Here is a 20,142-nt window from a genome sequence, read left to right on the forward strand (position 1 = left end):
AATTCCACAGAACACCAGATCCCTCAAGAGTACTACAACCACCCAAAGTGTGGAAATGTCTAAATCTATAATGGTTAATCTGGGACCAATATCAGGATACAGTACTTTCTTCATGACACAACCATGTAATAGGTAAGGTTCTATTTAATGAATGGAACTGCCAGGTAAAATTTGCAGCAGGATTATTTTTTATATATGATCAAATTATGGCTGATTTGGACATATAACCATACTGTATACGTGTGATTCAAAAAATAACCAAATGGTAAGCTATGATCCCAGAATTCTTACAGGCTAAAGACTTTCAAGACATAGGTGAAGGCGAGCCTGGGTGGCTCAGTTGGTTAAGTGTCTGACTTTGGCTCAGGGCATGATCTCACGGTTCATGGGTCCGAGCTCCACGTTGGACTCTGTGCTGACAGCTCAGAGACTGGAGCCTGCTTCGGATTCTGTGTCTCCCCCTCTCTCTGCCCCTCCCCCACTCACACTCTGTCTCTCTCAAAAATAAACATTAAAAAAAAAAGACATAGGTGAAGTATTTGGAGAAGTCCAGATTGATTCATCCTAGATTATCATAAACCTTTCTTTTTTGTATGTACATGTAAAGCCGGGCCTGCACTACAAATTTTCTGAAATCTAAATACAGACCAATTATTTCTGATGAAAATTTCACATCTGAATTGAAATGTACTGTAAATTTAAAATACACACCGGATCTCAAAAATTTAATAACTAATTCTTATATGGATTACATGTTGAAATAGTATTGTGGATGCTGAGTTAAAATGTGCTATTAAAAATTAATTTCACCTATTTCTTCTTACATTTTTTTAATGTAGCTACTAGCGAACTTTATTTTAATTTTTAAAATTATTTTTATTTATTTTTGAGAGAGAGAGACAGAGCGCAAGTGGGGAAGGGGGAGAGAGGAAGGGAGACACAGAATCCGAAGCAGGCTCCAGGCACTGAGCTGTCAAGTTCACAGCCAGACGTGGGCTTGAACTCGTGAACTGCGAGATCATGACCCAAGCCAAAGTTGGATGCTCAACCGACTGAGCCACCCAGGCACCCTGCTACTAGCAAACTTCAAAATAACATATATATATAAAGGGGAGCCTGGGTGGCTCAGTCAGTTAAGCATCCAACTTCAGCTCAGGTCATGATCTCGCAGTTCAAGAGTTCAAGTCCCACACTGGTCTCTCTGCTGTCCCAACGAGCCCGCTTTGGATCCTCTGTCCCCCACCCCCCCCACCGCCGCCCTTCCCACACTTGCACACATGCCTTTCTCGCTCTCAAAAATAAACATTTAAATAAAAAATATATAAAATAACAAATATGGCTCCCATTATATTTCTATTCGATAGTGCTTGATCAGTCCATGCTCTAAGGCAATCAACTAGGGGTCATTTTGCCAGCCAGGGCACATCTGGCAATGTCTGGACATTTCTGGTTGCTACAGCTGAGATGCTGAACTGGCATCTAGTAGAGAGAGGCCAAGAATGCTGCTTAACATCCTACAATGCACAGGGAAGTCCCCCAAAGAATTATGCACCTCAAAATGCCCAAAGTACTGAGGTTGAGAAACTAATTGTTTGTTCTTCAGCAGCATGGCATACATAAAAACAAATACCATTGTCTCTTAGTAGCTTATCCTTGGATCCAATAGCTTATTTTCTCACATCAGAGAAACTGCAGCCTAGACTAAGTTGTTGAAGACATCTTCACATGTGTACTAAGTTCACCTTTAAGTCTGATTATCAACCATAGCTCATATCACAATTTGCTGAAAGCCTACCCCTTAAGATCAAGAATCAGACAAGGGTATCTGCTCTCAACACTTCAACACTGGAAGGTTCTAGCCAAGGCAATTAGGCAAGAAAAAGAAAGAAAAGGCATCCAGATTGGAAAAGAAGTAAAACTATCTCTATTTGCCAGTGACATGATCTTACATATAAAATTCACACATACACATACACACAAACCTATTAGAGAAAATAAGTTTAGCAAGGATGGATGGTAGAAGATCAATATGCAAATTAAATCTGATGGTACCACATAAAGTATATTATCACTTTCTCTTTCTCATTTTACCATCTACTGGTTCGGCTTTCTCAAATCCAGAAATGAAAAGAGAATCCCATGATCCTGGTTCTGCAGTTCGAGAAGGGTCAATGCCCAGAAAAGACATTCTGAATACTGCACTAGTAAATTCTTACAAATACTGCTTGTTAGTGGGTTTTGTTTTAAAGAATGAAAAGGAAGACTACCACCTGGATACACGATACACCACGGTCTTTTAGAATACTGTAACTTACCAGAAGCCAAACAGGCTCAAGTGAACAAACCTGTGGTCTTTTATAAGGTCTCTTTTTGTAAGTCTTTTATAGGACACATCGCACTGTTAAAAATAAAAGAGGAAATCAACAGCCAGTATATATTTGAAATAACATATCAATTTAGAATGCCACAGATACAGAGGTTTCTTAATTTCCCCGGATACCCCTAATAAAATCTGGATACGAATTATACACATTATTTGATCTTTCAGTGCCCCTCAAAGAAGTTGCTATCCTTAAAAAAGAAATCCACAGTAAACAACAACAACAACAACAACAACAACAAACATTATCAAAGCTATTGAATTAGCAGCCCTCCATGCTAAACACCCAAAGTCTTTTTGAGCCCAAAGTCTTTTTGCAAGGAACTTTTATAAAACAAAAAGACAAATTCATGGAGAGGTTCAAGCATTCTGTCACAAACACACAAAATTTTTGCTTCAAATTTTGAAACAAACAAACTGAGAATAATTGAGTTGGAAGACCTTAAGGATAAGATCTGGCAAAGCCAGAAGGGCCACCTGGTTACACAGATAAAACTTAAGATAGGCACTTGTCAAATTCTTCCATAAATCAACTTATTACAGTGAGGACAAACTAGCCACAATAATAAGCAAGAGAAAGGGAGTACTTGAACTGCAGAGAATATGGCTCTCCAAGGAAAGTCTTGAAAGAACAAGAATAGAGGACTTCTTACCTACTCTTCAAGATTAATTATAAAGCTATTTTTTCAAGAATAAAGAATCTGTGTAGAATTAACACAGATAAGTAGGCCAATGGAACAGAATACAGAACCCAGAAACCAATTCACACATGGAAGAGGATTTGGTAATATAAGAGAGGAGGCACTACAAAGTTAATGGGGAACAGGCATGCTATTTGATAAAGGATGCTACGAGAACTGGTTATCAATATGGGATAGGATTTGTGCCTTATAACAATCACAAAATTTAATTTCAGGTGAATCAGGCATATTTTGAAATTTATATCTTTTGAAACAAAATAGAATTTCCTTTTAACTCAGGAGAGGAATAAATTTTTAAAACCTAACACAAAAAAGGCTCAATCATAAAGGAAAAGGATGATAAATCTGACTAAATTTAACTGCAAAATTCTATATAATTAATGACAGACCACATTAAAATGAAGCCACATACTAAAAGCAGCCATGTAATAGAGAAAAACAGGTATAGAGATAATAAATTCACAAAATAATGACCAGTAAATATATGAAATGAAGCTAAGGTTCCTGGTAGCCAGGGAAACAGAAATTAAAACAAAAAGCTACTATCTCACAGCTCTGACTAGAAAATTTTAAAAATCTGGTAAGACTAAGTAGTGGTGGTAAGACAAGAAAACCAGAATTCTCTTAAACTGTCACTGGGAGTGCAAACTTGAGTACCACTTTGGAGAGCAATCTGAGAATATCTAAAGTCAAACAGTATACATATCTACTAGCTAAAAATACATTTGACGGACGTATGTCTGGAATACCTAGCACATCCGCATGAGCAAATGTTATCAAGAATGTACACATGCAGCACGGTTCTAAAAAGCAAAAAGTTGTAATTAAAATGACCATCATTGGGGGAATTGGCAGGTAAACTAATATACTAAACAACAGTTGAGTGAAAAACCTTACAAAAGATTACATACAACAGGCTCTCGCAAACAAACAAAAAAAAATTAATAAAACTGCTATATAATTACTTATGGATGCAAACATATGGTAAAGTATAAAATCTTAAAACAGGAAAGGTCACACTAACTTCAGAACAGATTAGCTCTGGGGAGGGAAAGAGGAGATGGCATCGGGGAGGAGTACAAAAGAGGAATATTTTATTTCTTTAAAAATCAGAAGCAAATATGGCAAAATAGTTTGTGAAGAGTACAAGGGCATTTATATTATTACTCTGTATATTTGAAATATTTTATCATTAAAAAGAATCTTAATGGGCACATATGGTATAACAATAAAATAATAACATTAATCATTCACACCACAAAAACTTATCAAGTAATAACATTAATTATTTAAGCCACATAAACTTATGTACATACATTAGAGCATGTGATAAGAGTTAAAAATAAATTCTAAAATTTGCAATTTACACTAGGGTTTTAAATTAATAATTTTGCTAATGGGCTTTGAATCTCATGCAATTTTTTAACGTCCTTACACTAGAATTTTAAGGGATGCTCTGCAGAGTTGTTAAAGCTATATAAACAAAACTTTAATCAATCATATTTTGTATTTCATTCTTATTTTTGAAAGCCTTTTCTGTAGTATATAAACAGTAACAAGCTTTACATATATTTACAAGTCTCAAAGACTAAGAGTCCTAAGTATGAAGAGTAGGTATTCCACTTTATTATAGTGTTTCACCAAGAGCCTGATGCCCTAAATACAAATGTGGAAAAACAATGCTCCATTATTCCCTTTTGTGTTCTTCTTGAGGTTTGGATCAGAAGCCAAGAAGTACCAATACTGGAAAAGTTATAAACAAGGTCTTATTATAAAACCATTTTTAAAGGAAAAGTGTGTAACTTTCACAGAGGAGTAACACAATCCTTTGGGATTACTATGTCAGAGAGAGACGTAAAAGAATATTTTAAGAAAGGGGTTAAATAGAGGTAGTAGAATTTTGCTATCTGTTCTTCACTTACTGACTCCTTGCGTCTCAAGGCTATAAGATAATAAACACTACAGAGAAAAATCCAAGAGACAGATAAAACTGGGTAGGATACTGCATCTACAAATTCAACTCAAGAGGGTCCATAACTCACGCATAATACTTCACTCTCGACTACAATACTCTGACCACATTCATTCTAGTTCAATAATAACCATTTTACCCAGTTGATGGTAAGCAGTGATTTTATTTAACATGACTTGCTTTTTGCCAATTAAACATTTGCAACAGAGATGATCAGCTGATCTTTCAAGTAAACTTGCTACTAGATATGCTAATATTTCCCGTGTAATGGAAGACTGCAAAAAATGATTCCAAGTTCCAAACTTCCACATGTTTATATCTTGGGCACAATGTTTTAAGGGTAACAGTGCTGTGGCAAAAGGCAGGTTCCCACCTACTTCATTTCAGCCCATTATACTGAATTTTACTTAGTACTAAAATTATTAACTTGTACTTCTAAAGGCTGGAAAAAATAAGCTCCCCCAAATCTCTAATTTAGTGTAATCTTGGCCAGTAAGAATAGCAAAGTTTGCTTACAAAATTGAAAGCCTCCTGCAACATTTTATAATTTTTTGTTTTTTCCACCAATGTTAAATTTCAGAAATACTTATTTCTTCCCTCTCAATAGAGGGATAACTACCACTCTGCTTCCTGAATGAAATAATCTAATTTTTGCTTCTCTCAAATTCATACCCTCTGGAGACTCACTCAAACTGAGTAATAATAAAGTCACTGACAGATCTGCAATTCAAATTTCATTAATACATGGAAATTCTTCCACAGCAAAAGGTCAGTGCCGTGAATTTTCTGAATTTCATAACCCTTGATAAATGGAGACACCTTAAAGTTCAGTTTACACTCTTTGCTATAGGATTTCAAAGCATGCTTCAAATAGCTTATAATAAGCTATATTAATAGCTTAGCCTCATTTTATCATTAAAATAATCTACAAATATCCGAATACTAATTAATTTTGTTGTCATAACTAATAAATAAGTCTTAAAATATCTGTAGATAGAAATCAACCTTCTCCATTCATTTGCGTCAGTTGGACTTTTAGAATATAGATGAACAAAGTGTTTTTTAGTATAATATAGTTGTACAGTGCTTTCACAAATTCCAATTCTGTAATTTAGGGTTTTTCCGTATTTATTTTTAAATATACAAAAAGATTAAACTATTAATATAAATATTTTCTCTCAAATATGTAATATTCTTATGTAAAAGAAAAGGTTTCCAAACATTTACAAAGCAATCTAAAGATAAGTAAACCTGATTTAGGATCATTACATTAACCAAAATAATTTTCCAGAGAAGGTCTCATTTAAAAGGAACGCTCACTGGCCTCCTCACATCGATACTTCAAGGTGGATCCAAAGCCACACTCTGCTTGATTTACTTCAGGGATCACTTCCAATGGAAAAAAATTTTCAGAAAAAGGTCTCACGACAGAGTGGACAAGTGGATTTGTTGCTAGACGTAAACCATTTGTACTGAAAAAGAAAAGGTTTTGAATGTCAAAAGAACTTTTCAAAGCTGTTGTATTACATATACATCTAAAGTAAGCTTAACAATGATAAAGTGGAAAAGGGAGAATACCAAAATTCTAGCTTCCTCTATTCATCTCCAAGATCAATACAACTCAGTATTACTTCCAAAGGCTATAGTATGATGCTTTCTACCTACACACAGCCACGGAGACATGTGAGGAAGACAAGACCTCCTTATGAAGCAACTGTACACAGCTGATGATTAAAGAAAGAGAGCAAAGAGCTCTGATGCCAGCTGGCCCCTGCTTCCAATTTTTTCAGTCTCATTTATGCTACTGGTCTCAGTGAACTACTAATTATCTTTTGCAGATTTTGAAAAAATCATTTTAATATTAACTACATTTAAGAGTTTAACATTGTTTTCTTTTCCAAAATTAGATATCACACATATAAAATATACAAAAAATATAAATAAGCTAATTTCTCTTTGGACTTACCAAGCAGGCTGAATGGAACTTCTTCTTGCATGTTCTACAGGCTTTTTTTGGAAGAGAATAGTTGAAACCATGAATGACTGAGAAACAGATCATGCAATCTTCAACACCCTCAAAACGTTTGTCTACATTATTTTTCCATAATGCTAGGCCTTCCATAATGCTTCCATTCTGTTAACAACAAGAAAAGAAAAAGAGAGTAAACATAACCTGAAGTGCAAAAGTTATTTTTATTCAATTTCATAAATTTTAAAATTAAATTTTAATTTGGAGAGGAGAGAATCTGCTTGGCTATCTTCACACCTCCTGTTTTCTGAATGCTGGTTTTTAAAATGACCGCCCAAGTTTCAGGAACCAGATATAATTTCTCTTCACTAAAGACAGACTTGAAAGAAAGGCTTCTGCACCAATACATCAAGCTTCATAGTATCAATGTGTAAACAACTATAATTTGTTTTAAAAGTCAAAGATCTCTGAGTAGTGGGATTTCCCTAATCACAGAAGGACAGGTGAAATCTTAGACTAAAAGTAGCTCCAAACACATTCATCAGTCTGGTATCTTACAAGAAGATTCCCTCTCAAACAACTTCCGTAACACTACATATTGTTACAGGTCATCCACAATGCCAGTGGAGTAGAGTCAATCCCTCTCAAACACCAGGGAAGAGATTGTAGAACCTTAAAAATTGAAACAGCTTGGCAGGTTCAAGTCATTTAGGCATATATGTGTGCTGATCCAAGGAAATACAGTGTATCGGTTTCAGCCTCAAGCAGAAGGGATGTATTTTAAGTTTGCCCTTTCAAAGAGCAGGTCAGCAGTGCTCTATCTGGGAGGTCAATGTGGACACAGACACTTACTTGATGGGTGAGGTAAGTGCTCAACTGCAGCATCCAGTTCCGCCACTGCTGAACAGCCACTCCCACTCTCTTCCCACTCTCCACGGTTATTGAGCCCAGTGGATAATTTGAAGGCAGCTGTATAATAAGCTCAATAACTATGTCCTCAATAGCATAAGTAGCCATCACTTCTCGAGTAGTAGCCCGAGCTTTAACCTGCAACATGGGAAAGGTAATACTTTCTTGCAAATTTCTTTCTTTTGTTCAAAAAACATCTTGATAGGATAGTCAGTCTTCATTCAAAGACAACACAGGTAAGCACATTGGTTTATTAGACAAGAGGTATTTAGTAAATAGGTTTATACTTTAAAGTGATTTTCATGAAATTCAAAGTCAGTTTCAAAAGAAATTCTGCTCATAAAAATGTATGTTTTATAGTATTTGGCTTATCACATAAGTTTGTGAACAGACCAATGACAGAATGAGTTTTTAATTATTCCTTTTCTTCCACACAGGGTATCAAATATCACTTCTATTTCAAAGTCTCCCAAGTCTTTCTCTGCCATCGCATTCTCTTGAGCTTTAAAGCCAACCATCAACTGTTGGACTATTTCCACCTACTAACCAGCTACAAGTTCAAAAAATCACCACAAAATTTCTAACATTCCTCCCCTTTTATGGAACAGTCCCATTGATACTACCTCACTCAGGTCCTCCTTGTTACTCGTAATGTCTACACCAGTGGTATCTCCTGGCTATGCATTTGAACCCAAGCTCCATGCCAACAGCCAGTACTATACATTGCAGTCAGAGCAATTTCACAGATTAGAACTCTGACAGCATCACTTGCCTCAAAGGAAAGTTTTCAGTGGCTAAATAGGACCAAATTATTTTAGACTGTTATTTGAGGCCTTTTCCAATATGGCCTAATTCATCATGGAAGCAGCTGGTTCTCTATTTACTTTCAGGAATCCTACTGCGTATGAATAGCGGCTTATTCGTCATTTCTTACAGTCACAGAAATTACATTCTCATCTCCAAACTTTTTGCTTTTGCAATACTGCTTCTTCTATATTCAATCCCTTTCCCCTCATTGTCTTGCCCACTTCAAAGTAATCTTTCTCCATAAAGTTGCATCCAATCTCTTCAGCCAGATGAACCTTTCCCACTCTGATCGCAGAGCACTCTTCCTCTTAATGAGCCACATTTTAGTTTCCAGTTGCAAAAAAGATTATCAGGATCACGCTTTCCCCTTTATCAGATTATATGTGATTACACAATAAGGATCTGGCCTACTAAACCATTCATTTCCCAACTGATTGACACACAGTGCCTGGAATGGTTTTCCAATATATATTTTGAATGAACTAACGAATGTTCAAAAACTTTGATGGGGGTATATGAAATCATAACACTTTTTGACAATGACAATGACAATGAGATTTGACACCTAAGAATCAGAAAACAAAGTAGACAATTTGTATAATTCTGAACCACTGGTTAATATTGTGATGATATACACTACAAATGGCAGACATAATCAATATTCAAACAGCTTTCCTGGAAAAAAATTCAAGATAATACTAACCGTCATGCCATTAAATAGTTGTGTACTTGTTTGTACAGAAGAAATTTCTTGAAAAGAAAGAACACTGCTGACATACTTGCTTGTAAATCTATCTACAATATTGAAAACACGCTTCTCACTACTATTCCACCACAGCCTAACCATGGCAGGTAAGTCTTTTAATGTCATATGATAGACTGAACAAGCCAAGTGTGGGATATGGTATGGAAGAGTTGCTGTTTCTGAGGAAAAAAAACAAAGTCTTAGTTAGTAACAGGTATTTCTTACATAGAATAACAGACTAGAACATCATTTTTAATTCCTTAACGCTAGAGCCAGAGCTCATAAAATAAACATACCAAAGAAACCAGAACTCTGGAGCATTAGCTTTCTCTCATACGTTCAAAGTGAACCATTAGAATGGCAAAAAAGAAGCAAAAAGAAGGAAGATTCCAACTGACAACGAAAACTATGCCTAGAAATAGCATTCTGTATTCCACATGACAGATCACAAAAGAAGAGGAACATTCATATTTTAAAAAAGAGGACCCCCACCCCCTGCCCCCGGGGGTGGAAAAAAAATTAAATAAAAAGAAGGAAAAGTTTAAAGACTGTCTTTCTTATAAATTATGAAAAGGAGTTTGGCTCCTACACTTTCCCCAGAGCTCACTGATGTGTTATACAAAAATCCTAGAATATCCACTTCAATACTCGTTAAGACATAGTACCCTCCTCATATCTCCAAGGCATTTAAAAAATTCCAATTGCAAGGAAACCACTTAAAACACTATAGTACAACTAGATGCATGTATATCTATCCCCTCAGCTAAAATCTGAGCTCATGGAGTGAAAGAAATAAATTTCATTCATCTTTGTTTTCCCAACTGAAGGCTACTTATATATAAGTATATATTATGCTTATAAATATAGACTATTTACTTATAAAGACTTATAAGACCACAGACTTATTTAAGACTATAAGACTTATCTAAGACTATAAGTCTATAAGACTACTCATTTATAAGTATATATTATTATTTTATAAAACATTATCATATAGTTGCTTACAGAATATTGGCTTACAGAATAAAAGATAACAGTCTCAACAAACTAGGCTTCAAAAATGTAAATTCTTATCCTTACCCACAAGATCTAAGTGTATGTCCTATTTAAATGAATATGGAAAATTGTGTCCTTCAACATTCTTGTGGCCACAACTCACATTTGGGGTTATTCTCCAAACTTGCAAGAATAAAGCATAATAAATACAACCCAATATGGACGTAGTCTCCACGAAAAAACACAAACACACGTCTTACCTCTAATACTCAACTGGAGCTCTTCCGTAAAGAATGTTTTAGGCTCCTTATTAGAGAGCTCAATAGCTGTCTCTGCATAAGTCGGATTTTCTGGCATCAGCCTGAACAGGTGATAGAGCAATTTATTCAAACTTTTTGTTTTTCGAAGGTACATTGAATACAGAGCCCGAAGCTGGTGGGGAGTAAAGAATTTTTGTTAGTAAACCCAATTAAACCAAGAGAAGCAGTAGAGAAGAACAAACCAAAATAGAATAGATTGTACAACACAATGAAAAAGGCATTAATTTGAACACTTAGAATTACATGGAGGAGTCCTACAAAGTATGTGCCACATTCGTACTTTCAAACATGTCATTTGATGGCACTGCTCCCTTTCTTTCTTCACAAACAAGCAGAAGTTTTCACTATCCCCTCATTATTAGACATATGCTTCCAACATCTTTCTCAAACTATCTCCCTGTTAGCAAGTTCACCTCTACTTGGAGTCTCTCAAAATCTACTCCCCACTCCCCAGGGGATTTTCTCCCTCTCCCTCCCAAGTCTTCCACACACCCCTTCTGCACCATAGGCCTTTATCTTTCAAAATCCTGCTTAAAACTAATCCCATTTTTATGACTGACCTCACACCATATCAAACACTCCACCAGCTTTATTCACCATAACCAAAAAGTGGAAACAATCTAAATGTCCATCAGTGGATAAATGAATAAACAAAATGTGGTATACTGATACAATGGAATACTATTCGGTCATAAAAGGGAATGTGCTACTGGGGCACCTGGGTGGCTCAGTCAGTTAAGCGTCTTGGTCTCAGGTCATGATCTCACCGTCCGTGAGTTTGAGCCCCCTATCAGGCTCTCTGCTGGCAGTACAGAGCCTGCTTTGGATCCTCTATCTCCCTCTCTCTGACCCTCCCTCACTGGTGCTTGTGCGTGCGCGCGCTCTCTCTCTCTCTCTCTCTCTCTCTCTCTCATAAACACTGAAAAAAGGAATGTAGTGCTGATACATGCCATACATAGCATGCATGAATTTGCAAACATCATGCTAAGTGAAATAAGTCAGACACAATGAAAGACCACATATGTGAAATGTTCACAACAGGCAAATCCACAGAGATACAACATAGATTGGTGGCTGCCAGGGGCTGGCTGGAGGGTTTGAGAGGAAATGGCACAGTTTGCAAATGGGTAAAGGTTCCTTAATTCAGGTGCTGACATGTTCTAAGATTAGATGGTGGTGATATTTACGCAATTCTGTGAATATAGCAGAAATACCAAACTGTATACTTTAAGTAAGTAAATTTGATAGTATGTGAAATACATCTCAGTAAAGCCATGAAACACACATATGCGCATAGCTTTGTTCCAGTTCAATCTGGTTCACTGGGAGTTTTGTTTGTAAGAAAAAATTTTTAAAAAAACCAGACTTAGGACTGGTAAGTTTTTTAAAAAAAATCCTCAGCTTGTTTTAGAATTTATCTAATTAGTGCTATTAACATCAGTTATTCTGGTTTAATATCTACAGCTCAATTCAAGTTCCAGGCTCAGTACGTGCTGCTCTACAATTCTTTGTAGAGCTTTCCCTAAACATGTAGGTCAATGGTTTAATGAAAAAAGTGATGCCTAGTTCTTTTCTTTTTTTTTTTTTAAGTTTACTATTTATTTTGAGAGAGAGAGAGAGAGAGCGCTCAAGTAGAAGAGGGGCAGACAGAGAGGGAGAAAGAGAGAATCCCAATGAATCCCATGGGTTCGATCCCATGAACTGTGAGATCATCACCTGAGCTGAGATCAAGAGTTAGATGCTTAACCAACTGAGTCACCCAGGCACCTGTGCATGGCCATTTTCTAAATTTCTGAATATAAGACAATAAGAACAAAATTCCTACACGTGGAAGCCTCACTTTCCTCCAACTTTTTAGAGATCAACAGTATTTTAAGAAACAAATGTAAAAGCCCAACAAGGAGTTCTTGAACTATATCACCAGCAAATAAAACTATCTCAAGTCACAAACATTAGGTGGCAGGCTTGAAGAAAAATAAAACTATTTTTTTAAAGTTTATTTATTTATTTTGAGAGAGAGAGAGAACATGCAGGAAGGGCAGAGAGAAGGGGAGAGACAGAATCCCAAGCAGGCTCCACACTGTCAGTGCAGAGCCAGACATGGGGCTCGATCCCATGAACCACGAGATCATGACCTGAGCTGAAACCCAGAGTCAGACGCTTAACCTACTGAGCCACCAGGCACCCCAGAAAAATAAAACAATTTAAATATCTAGATCACTGTTGCTTCTCTGACTTGACTTTCCCCTTAGATATAAAAATAAAAAGATGCATTTGTTCATGTATTTGTATCAGGATCTGAGCTATCAGCAACAATATAAATTATAACTTAAGAAATCTGAAAAAAATCACATTTGAAAAGAATGCCATATTTAGTCACATCTTAAATATGAGGTAATAAACTGTCGGTTATTCGTACTGTCAAAAAGCCACTGTTTATATTTAAAAAGTCCTAAGTTTATTAAACTGACTCAATCAGTATTTGATTAAAACTTTTAAAATGGGGAACTGCCTAAAGAGTGAAAAGGAAAAAAAAAAAAAAAACCACACACACACACACACACACACACACACACACAAAACTGTAGTAGATTTTTCCAGCTTCCCTCCTAGACAATGAGGTCTTACTTCCTAAACATGAGACAAGAGAGACATCTAGTGGCTGCTAGAATTTGGGCAAAAGAGTTCTCAGATATTTTCACCAATGAGAAATAATAGTTTGAATTACACAGGTAACATTTTCACAGATCTTTCTCTAAACATTGATTTTCAAATAAGGTATATGCCCAATGATGTTTTGACTAGAACCTCCACAAGAGTCAGAAGCTAACCAAAGAAAAAACCAGCAAGATAGAATTCTTTTGAAATTATTACCATGGCAATACAAAATTAAATTATATAACTCTTGTTCCCTGCAATAAAAGGACTTGGTGGCTATATTCAGTTAGAAAAAAACTGATTCAAGCACATTCCAGAGATTAATTACTTTTGCAAAAACTGTGTGTGTTGGCGGGGGGGGGGGGGGGTTGGAGGGGAGATCAGGAAGTAAGGGACAGAAATAAATTTAGCAGAATATCTGAAGTTAGCCAGATAAGATTAGATTAAAATGTGAGGCATTTCCCCCTGTTTTTCAAAAGGAGGGGAAACAAAGGGTTTAGGACAGTAACAAAGAAACACATAGAAGACAGAACTGTCAAAAGTTATTGTATCTTTATTTACCTGAGATGAAGCAGCTTTGAAGAAAGTAAGTATTAATTTCCAAGTGAGGAGATATCCCAGAACATAGCAGAAGTCTTCACTCAGTGGCTTAATAGTAACTATCTGTCCAACAGGAATACACCCCAAAACATTTTCTAGTAAGTCCTCTTGAGTGCTAAGAAGAGACATCAGCGCTGCTGGTGGTGACCTAAGAATCAATGGTCAAACACCACAATTTCCTCCATAACTTGTCTTTTAAAAAACTGATGATTTCCCACAAACCATTTTTGGGTTCCTGGGTGACTCAGTTAAGCTTCCAACTCTTGATTTCGGCTTAGGTCATGATCTCACAATTCACGAGTTCAAGCCCCACATCTGGCTCTGCACTGACAGCATGGAGCCTGCTTGGGATTCTCTCTCCCTCTCTCTTTCTGCCCCTCCCTTGCTCATGCTTACTTACACTCTCTCTCTCAAAATAAACAAACTTAAAAAAAATTTTTTTAAGTCCCCCTTATAATTCAGTTTTAACTTCTAATTTTGCATAATGGCAATTACAGAATTTGGGAGACATAAAATGTATGGATGTATATAAAATACATATATACTTTTTCATATTTATTTAACAAATACATAGGATGTATATATATATTTTAAAGTTTCTTTATTATTTTTGAGAGAGAGAGACCACGAACAAGGGAGGGGCAGAGAGAGAGGGAGAGAATCCCAAGCAGGTTCTGCACTGTCAGCAAAAAGCCCAAAGCAGGACTCCAGAGATCATGACTTGAGCCAAAATCAAGAGTCAGACGCTTAACGAACTGAGCCACCCAGACACCCTCAAATACATAAAATATAAACATAAAACATAAGTTTTGTATTTATAAACATGTAAAATATTTTTCATATTTGTATATTTTAAAAATATATGAAATGTACTATAAAATATAGGCTCTAGAAGTTAGCACTTAAAAGAAAGACCCTTTTAGAAAAGATATATTTCAACCTTCTGTTTTATGGATGGGGAAAAAAAAATTCACACAGCCACAAAGGCTAAATGATTGGTCTCAAGTCCGTCAGCTATAGGAAGGGGAATGATGAGGGATACCGACTCCTACCAGGTCCCTAGAAAGGCATAAAAGCGTAAGACGGTGTATGTCTTTTCAGGAAAGTAAATTCAATATTCAAATTAACTCATGACAATGTAAGTTAATTTTCTTCTTTCCTAAACTAGTGCACTCTTTAACACTTTCGGATAAACTTAGGAGATTCTCAAAAAGTGAAATACTTATGTATATCCTGTCAAATTCTGACACTGTAGTTCAGTTCTCTCTCACCTCTGTAATGTTTCTTTCCTTGTGGCCTCCTTTTCCCAGCCCATAAACACAGGTCTTCTTCAAGCTTCTGCCCTTAGGTTTTTACCTTCAACACCACCATCCCATGTACCAACCCTTCTCTATTCCACACCGACAGTGACTAGATTTGACAAATACCAACTCAGATATCTCTCCACTTTCCACACTGCCCTCCATGTACTGTTACTGTTTCTAGGATGGTCTCCACGTCTGCTTGCTTCTTTGTATAATTTGATTCATACTATAGCCAGAATCAGCTGGTACAGTTCCCATCTTCTACCAAATATGCCCCCAACCCCAGAAAATGTAATTTTTAAGGCCCTTTTATTATCCTAAGTACCCTTCCAGCTTTATTTTCCACCATATCTTCCCTGATTACTCTACATATTCACTCACTTATCCTTTTATTCAGCAAATGATCGGTATTTATGGGTCTGCTTTAGGCCAGGAACCATTCTGGGTGCTATGAATACAGTCGGGAACAAGAGACAAAATTCCTGACTTCACAGAGCTTCCACTCCAGTGGAGGACAATAAAAAATGTGTTGAGTGGCAACTACTCAACACCCCCAAACATAACCTGAATATTCATGCCTTTATGCCTTTGCACGTGGTATTCCCTTAACTTACATGGCCTTCCCCGCCCTGCTGAAGTGCTACTTAACTTTAAAGATCCAGCATCAATGTCTCCTCCTCCAGAAAAAGTCTTCCCTGCTGGTGCACAGCAGCTGTCTCTCTGACAGCCTGCTGCCTATCCTCTTCCATACCACCTGCCACATACTGGCTACTACCATAGAGGAATACTGTCTATAACAGATTATAAGTTTCTTAAGGACAAGAAGGATTACTCAACACCATAGTCTCCCGTTAGCATTTAATTACTACTCTGCATAAAGTGGGTGCTCAATAGATATTGGAATTGATACAGTTTCCACACCTATCATGTGGTCAAAGAAAGTTTTGCTAAAATGTAGCAAATTGAAAATATAACTTAGGAACAATTAAGGAGAGAAACTATCTTTCTGGCTGAATTCTAGATTTCATTTATATCTTACAGAGAACTTTAATAGATATATTGAATATATACTCTAAATTTCGAGCTTTTGCATTTATCAATCTTCTGAAGTTACAAGGTAGATTATAAGAATTAAAAAAATTATTTAAAAAACTTACAAGGCTGGTTCTTCTTCTTCATCTCCATATGACTTCAGATTATCCTGATCATATTGTGGTAATTCAGGCATCAATCTGCGGGTCAGAATATATTTCATATTATATTAAATTGTTCATTGTTAAATCATGCTCAAGAGCAGAAAGACCAATACTTACTTTGTAATGAGGATATTTTTAAATGGTTGTTTTCTGAAATAACCAACAATGGCCAGGGCTATCTAAATGGAAAACTGTGTATGGAGAATAGTGACCTACATGATCAAAACTTTGGCATCCCTGTTATTAAAATGCATGATCAAGTTTAGTGTTTTGTTTTTGGTTTTTTACTTTGCCTTTTTAATGACTAAGAGAACTAATATATTCTATTTTTTATACCACCACCACAATAATTCAATTGGAAGAATTCTTACTTGTATAGCATATGGTAAACAGCAATTTGCACAGGCCGAGCTCTGTAGAGGAGTAATGGGGCCAAAGTATTTAGCAAAGTCTGAAGATATTCTGGTAAGTTTGTTTTTTGGCCAGCAACCAATTTTGAAGGGAGTTTTTGACTCAATAGCTGGTCCTTTGGGATATATGTTAATGTTTCACACATGGGCTTCAGCACTGCATTCTGGAAGGATGTTTCAGATGTATCTTTGCTTTCTCCTGATGACAAAAAGGAAAGAAATATGCACATCCCAACACAAAGTAAGTAATACAGCTTGACTGATTCACAGAATGTCAGATGTGATTATTTAAAAAATGTTTATTTTTGGGAGAGTGTAGGTGGGAAAGGGGCAGAGAGACATGGGGACAGAGGATCCAAAGTGGACTCTGTGCTGACAGCACAAAGCCCAGTGCAGGGCTTGAACCCATGAACCACGAGTTCAAAACCTGAGCTGAAGTCAGACTCTCAACTGACTAAGCCACCCAGGTGTCCCCAAATGTCATTTAAGAAAATGAAGTTAAAAATTGACAAACATTAGTACTGTCCTAGCTAGAAACTGTCATTTTAACAGGTGATCATAACTGTTTAATAACTTCTATTAAAAAAGAGAGAAGTTTGGGGCTCCCGAGTGGCTCAGTCGGTTAAATGTCCCAACTCTTGATTTCGGGTCAGGTTATGATCTCATGGTTAGTGAGTTCAAGCCCGACCTGGGGCTCTGCACTGACAGTGCAGAGCCTGCTTGGGATTCTCTCTGTCCCTCTCTTTCTGCCCCTAGCCCACTTGTGCTAAATAAGTAAATTTAAAACAATTAAAAAAAAGAGAAGTTTGAGTTATAAATAATCTATTCATGTTATCCGAATTACTATTATTTTAATGCAATAGACTTTGGATAATTTGTTATTTTTCAATTCTTGACTGTAAAGCAGAAGCATATGTGATGCTTCTAGATGCCAAGCTTTTTCTCAGGCTCTTTTCTTAACTATTCTGTACTGTTTGACTTAAACATCCAAAGTATTTGTTTTGAAATTTTCAACCAGTCATTTGTAATGAATCTCACTATGATTCCCCTTCCACTTGCCTGTAACAGTCACCAAAAGAGGTAAAAGCAAATTGTGGATGCCTTGGGAAAAAAATTCTTTCCATTCACTGATTAGATTCACGGGGAGATTGCCAATGGTGTCCAGAGTTGTGGAATCAAAAAAAGCACTGAGCTCACAGGCCAAATCACAGCTGACACAGGCAAACAGTTGTACAAGTGGAACAGAATACAGTGTGTGATTCTCCCTTGTTGTCTGAAGAAACAAAAATATAATAGGTAAGCAGACGTCTGCCAGAACACCACACATCAAGGCAACAAAGAAAAGGCTCTTTCATTTCTCTAAACTTTAAAATAAAAAGCAGCTGAAGTGTAGAGTCTCTGGAGACACACATTTTACATCAAAATAGTTTTTTTTTTTAATTAAATACTAAGAATCAGAATCAATCAATTTATTCTGAAATACTCTTTTTTTATTTCTAAAACTATGAAAGAAAATATCAATTACCATTTACCAAGTAAAATATATTAAAAACATTTATAATCTCAGGAGCCTAACTAATTGGGCATTATTAAGTCTACTTTAAAACAAGTAAACTGAGGCTCAAGCAGGTCAGATTTGAACACCCTAAGCCACACACATAGTAGCAAACGCAGGGGAGATTCGGAACAGTCTAACCCTGATGAATTGCTTTGTGTGTCTGTAAACATCACACTTGCTTTGTGTCATAAAAACAACACTAATTCCCCTGAATTTACTTTATCTTTAACTTATTACTGACACAGTACATTTTATGAATAATTTAAGAGTCAAAAAGATCAAAAGAATAGTCACGAAAGATAAAACCTGCAAGGGCTGCACTACAAATACTACGTTAAAATGAGCTGATGGAGAGAACACTTTAATAGCAGGGGATTCGGTCACTCAATGATACTGGCAGACATTAAAACTCTATCACTTTACTGTTCTATCAAACGGTACCTGGTGACAAATACATCTTTAGTGTTTAAATGTTTGCAAAAGAGCTAATTACTATCATTACTTGAAGAGTAAGATTAGTAATTGGTTCTAGTATACAGATATGCATGAAGACCCAACAGAGGTGATGACACATCGAGTTAATTTACCTCCAACCAAGCCAACATGGAGCACATGATGAAGTCCCATTCACTCTCTGCCAAAGGAGATGAACAGCATTTCAGGAACAAGGAAAGGAACCGGATTATTTCTATATTCACACCTAGTATCTCTGGACTTACTTCTGATAGATTACTGTGATAAAGACAAAAGCAAAACAAAACAAAAGAATTATATGCACATTCAATTAGAAACTATTTTATCTTAAACCTTACTTATAAAAGTCTGGTTTAAATGTTTACCATCTTGTTACTGTACAAAACTGTGATTATAAGATACGCAATTCTAGATACACATTGTAATGGGGGGTGGGGAACACAGTATAAAATATCACCTACCAACTGAAAAGAAAAACATCTTCATGATCTTTCTTCCAGGATATTAGAATTTTTAATATACCATGTAATAGCTCCCCATCATCTATGCTTCTGGTTTGCAGACAAGAGTTGAAAATGGCAAGATGTCCAAAACCTCCTAAAGTAAAATTCAAAATGAAAATTAACCCACATCTATCTATACATATTGCCTTAAACAAAAGTCTTGTCTTACAGATGTAGAAATTATTGCTTTCTCTGATAAAACTGGTGCTTGAAAAAAACTAGGGATGATCACTCTCTTATCAAAGGATAAACAAGTAGGACACTCCTGCTAAGGCACAAAGTTGTAAAAAAGTATAGAACAGGAGAGACATCACCGAGGATGGTGACATAGGTTGTTCCTGACTTTGCTCCCCCTCACAAGAAAAACAGCTAACAGCTATTCAAGAACAAGCCATCACTGAGAGACTGCTATGGGTTTGAGGCTGAAGCCCCCCTACACCTCTGAGGCCAACACAATATGCATTAGGAAGGGAAGAGAAGCAGCTCTACCCTGACTGCGTTGCCCCTTCCCAGGAGAGTGCAGCACCGTGTGGCACGGTCTCCCCTGAGACTCTGGCTCCTTCGGTAGGAAAAGAGAACCCAGTGGGGAAAACCAACACGCCTCATTTATTTTGAGTTGCTTTCTGGGAGCCCCTACTCT

At 36.5% G+C, this 20,142-nt stretch overlaps 1 protein-coding gene across 1 annotated transcript in view; it reads right to left on the reverse strand.

Moving 5' to 3' along the window:
- Positions 1-5,196: 5,196 nt before the first annotated feature.
- The window catches only part of LTN1 (listerin E3 ubiquitin protein ligase 1), a 70,968-nt gene continuing 56,022 nt past the window's right edge, over positions 5,197-20,142 (reverse strand). Inside the window, exons 22-32 of the mRNA XM_047876147.1 lie at positions 19,461-19,596; positions 19,113-19,257; positions 18,027-18,240; positions 16,929-17,166; positions 16,519-16,593; positions 14,019-14,205; positions 10,740-10,911; positions 9,442-9,662; positions 7,875-8,069; positions 7,020-7,187; positions 5,197-6,525 (exon numbers count right to left, since the gene is read on the reverse strand). Coding sequence (XP_047732103.1) covers positions 6,463-6,525; positions 7,020-7,187; positions 7,875-8,069; positions 9,442-9,662; positions 10,740-10,911; positions 14,019-14,205; positions 16,519-16,593; positions 16,929-17,166; positions 18,027-18,240; positions 19,113-19,257; positions 19,461-19,596 — 1,814 coding nt within the window. The 3' untranslated portion in view covers positions 5,197-6,462. The remainder of the gene's footprint in view (positions 6,526-7,019; positions 7,188-7,874; positions 8,070-9,441; positions 9,663-10,739; positions 10,912-14,018; positions 14,206-16,518; positions 16,594-16,928; positions 17,167-18,026; positions 18,241-19,112; positions 19,258-19,460; positions 19,597-20,142) is intronic.

Source organism: Prionailurus viverrinus, chromosome C2 (assembly GCF_022837055.1).
Source record: "Prionailurus viverrinus isolate Anna chromosome C2, UM_Priviv_1.0, whole genome shotgun sequence".
Taxonomy (NCBI): domain Eukaryota; kingdom Metazoa; phylum Chordata; class Mammalia; order Carnivora; family Felidae; genus Prionailurus; species Prionailurus viverrinus.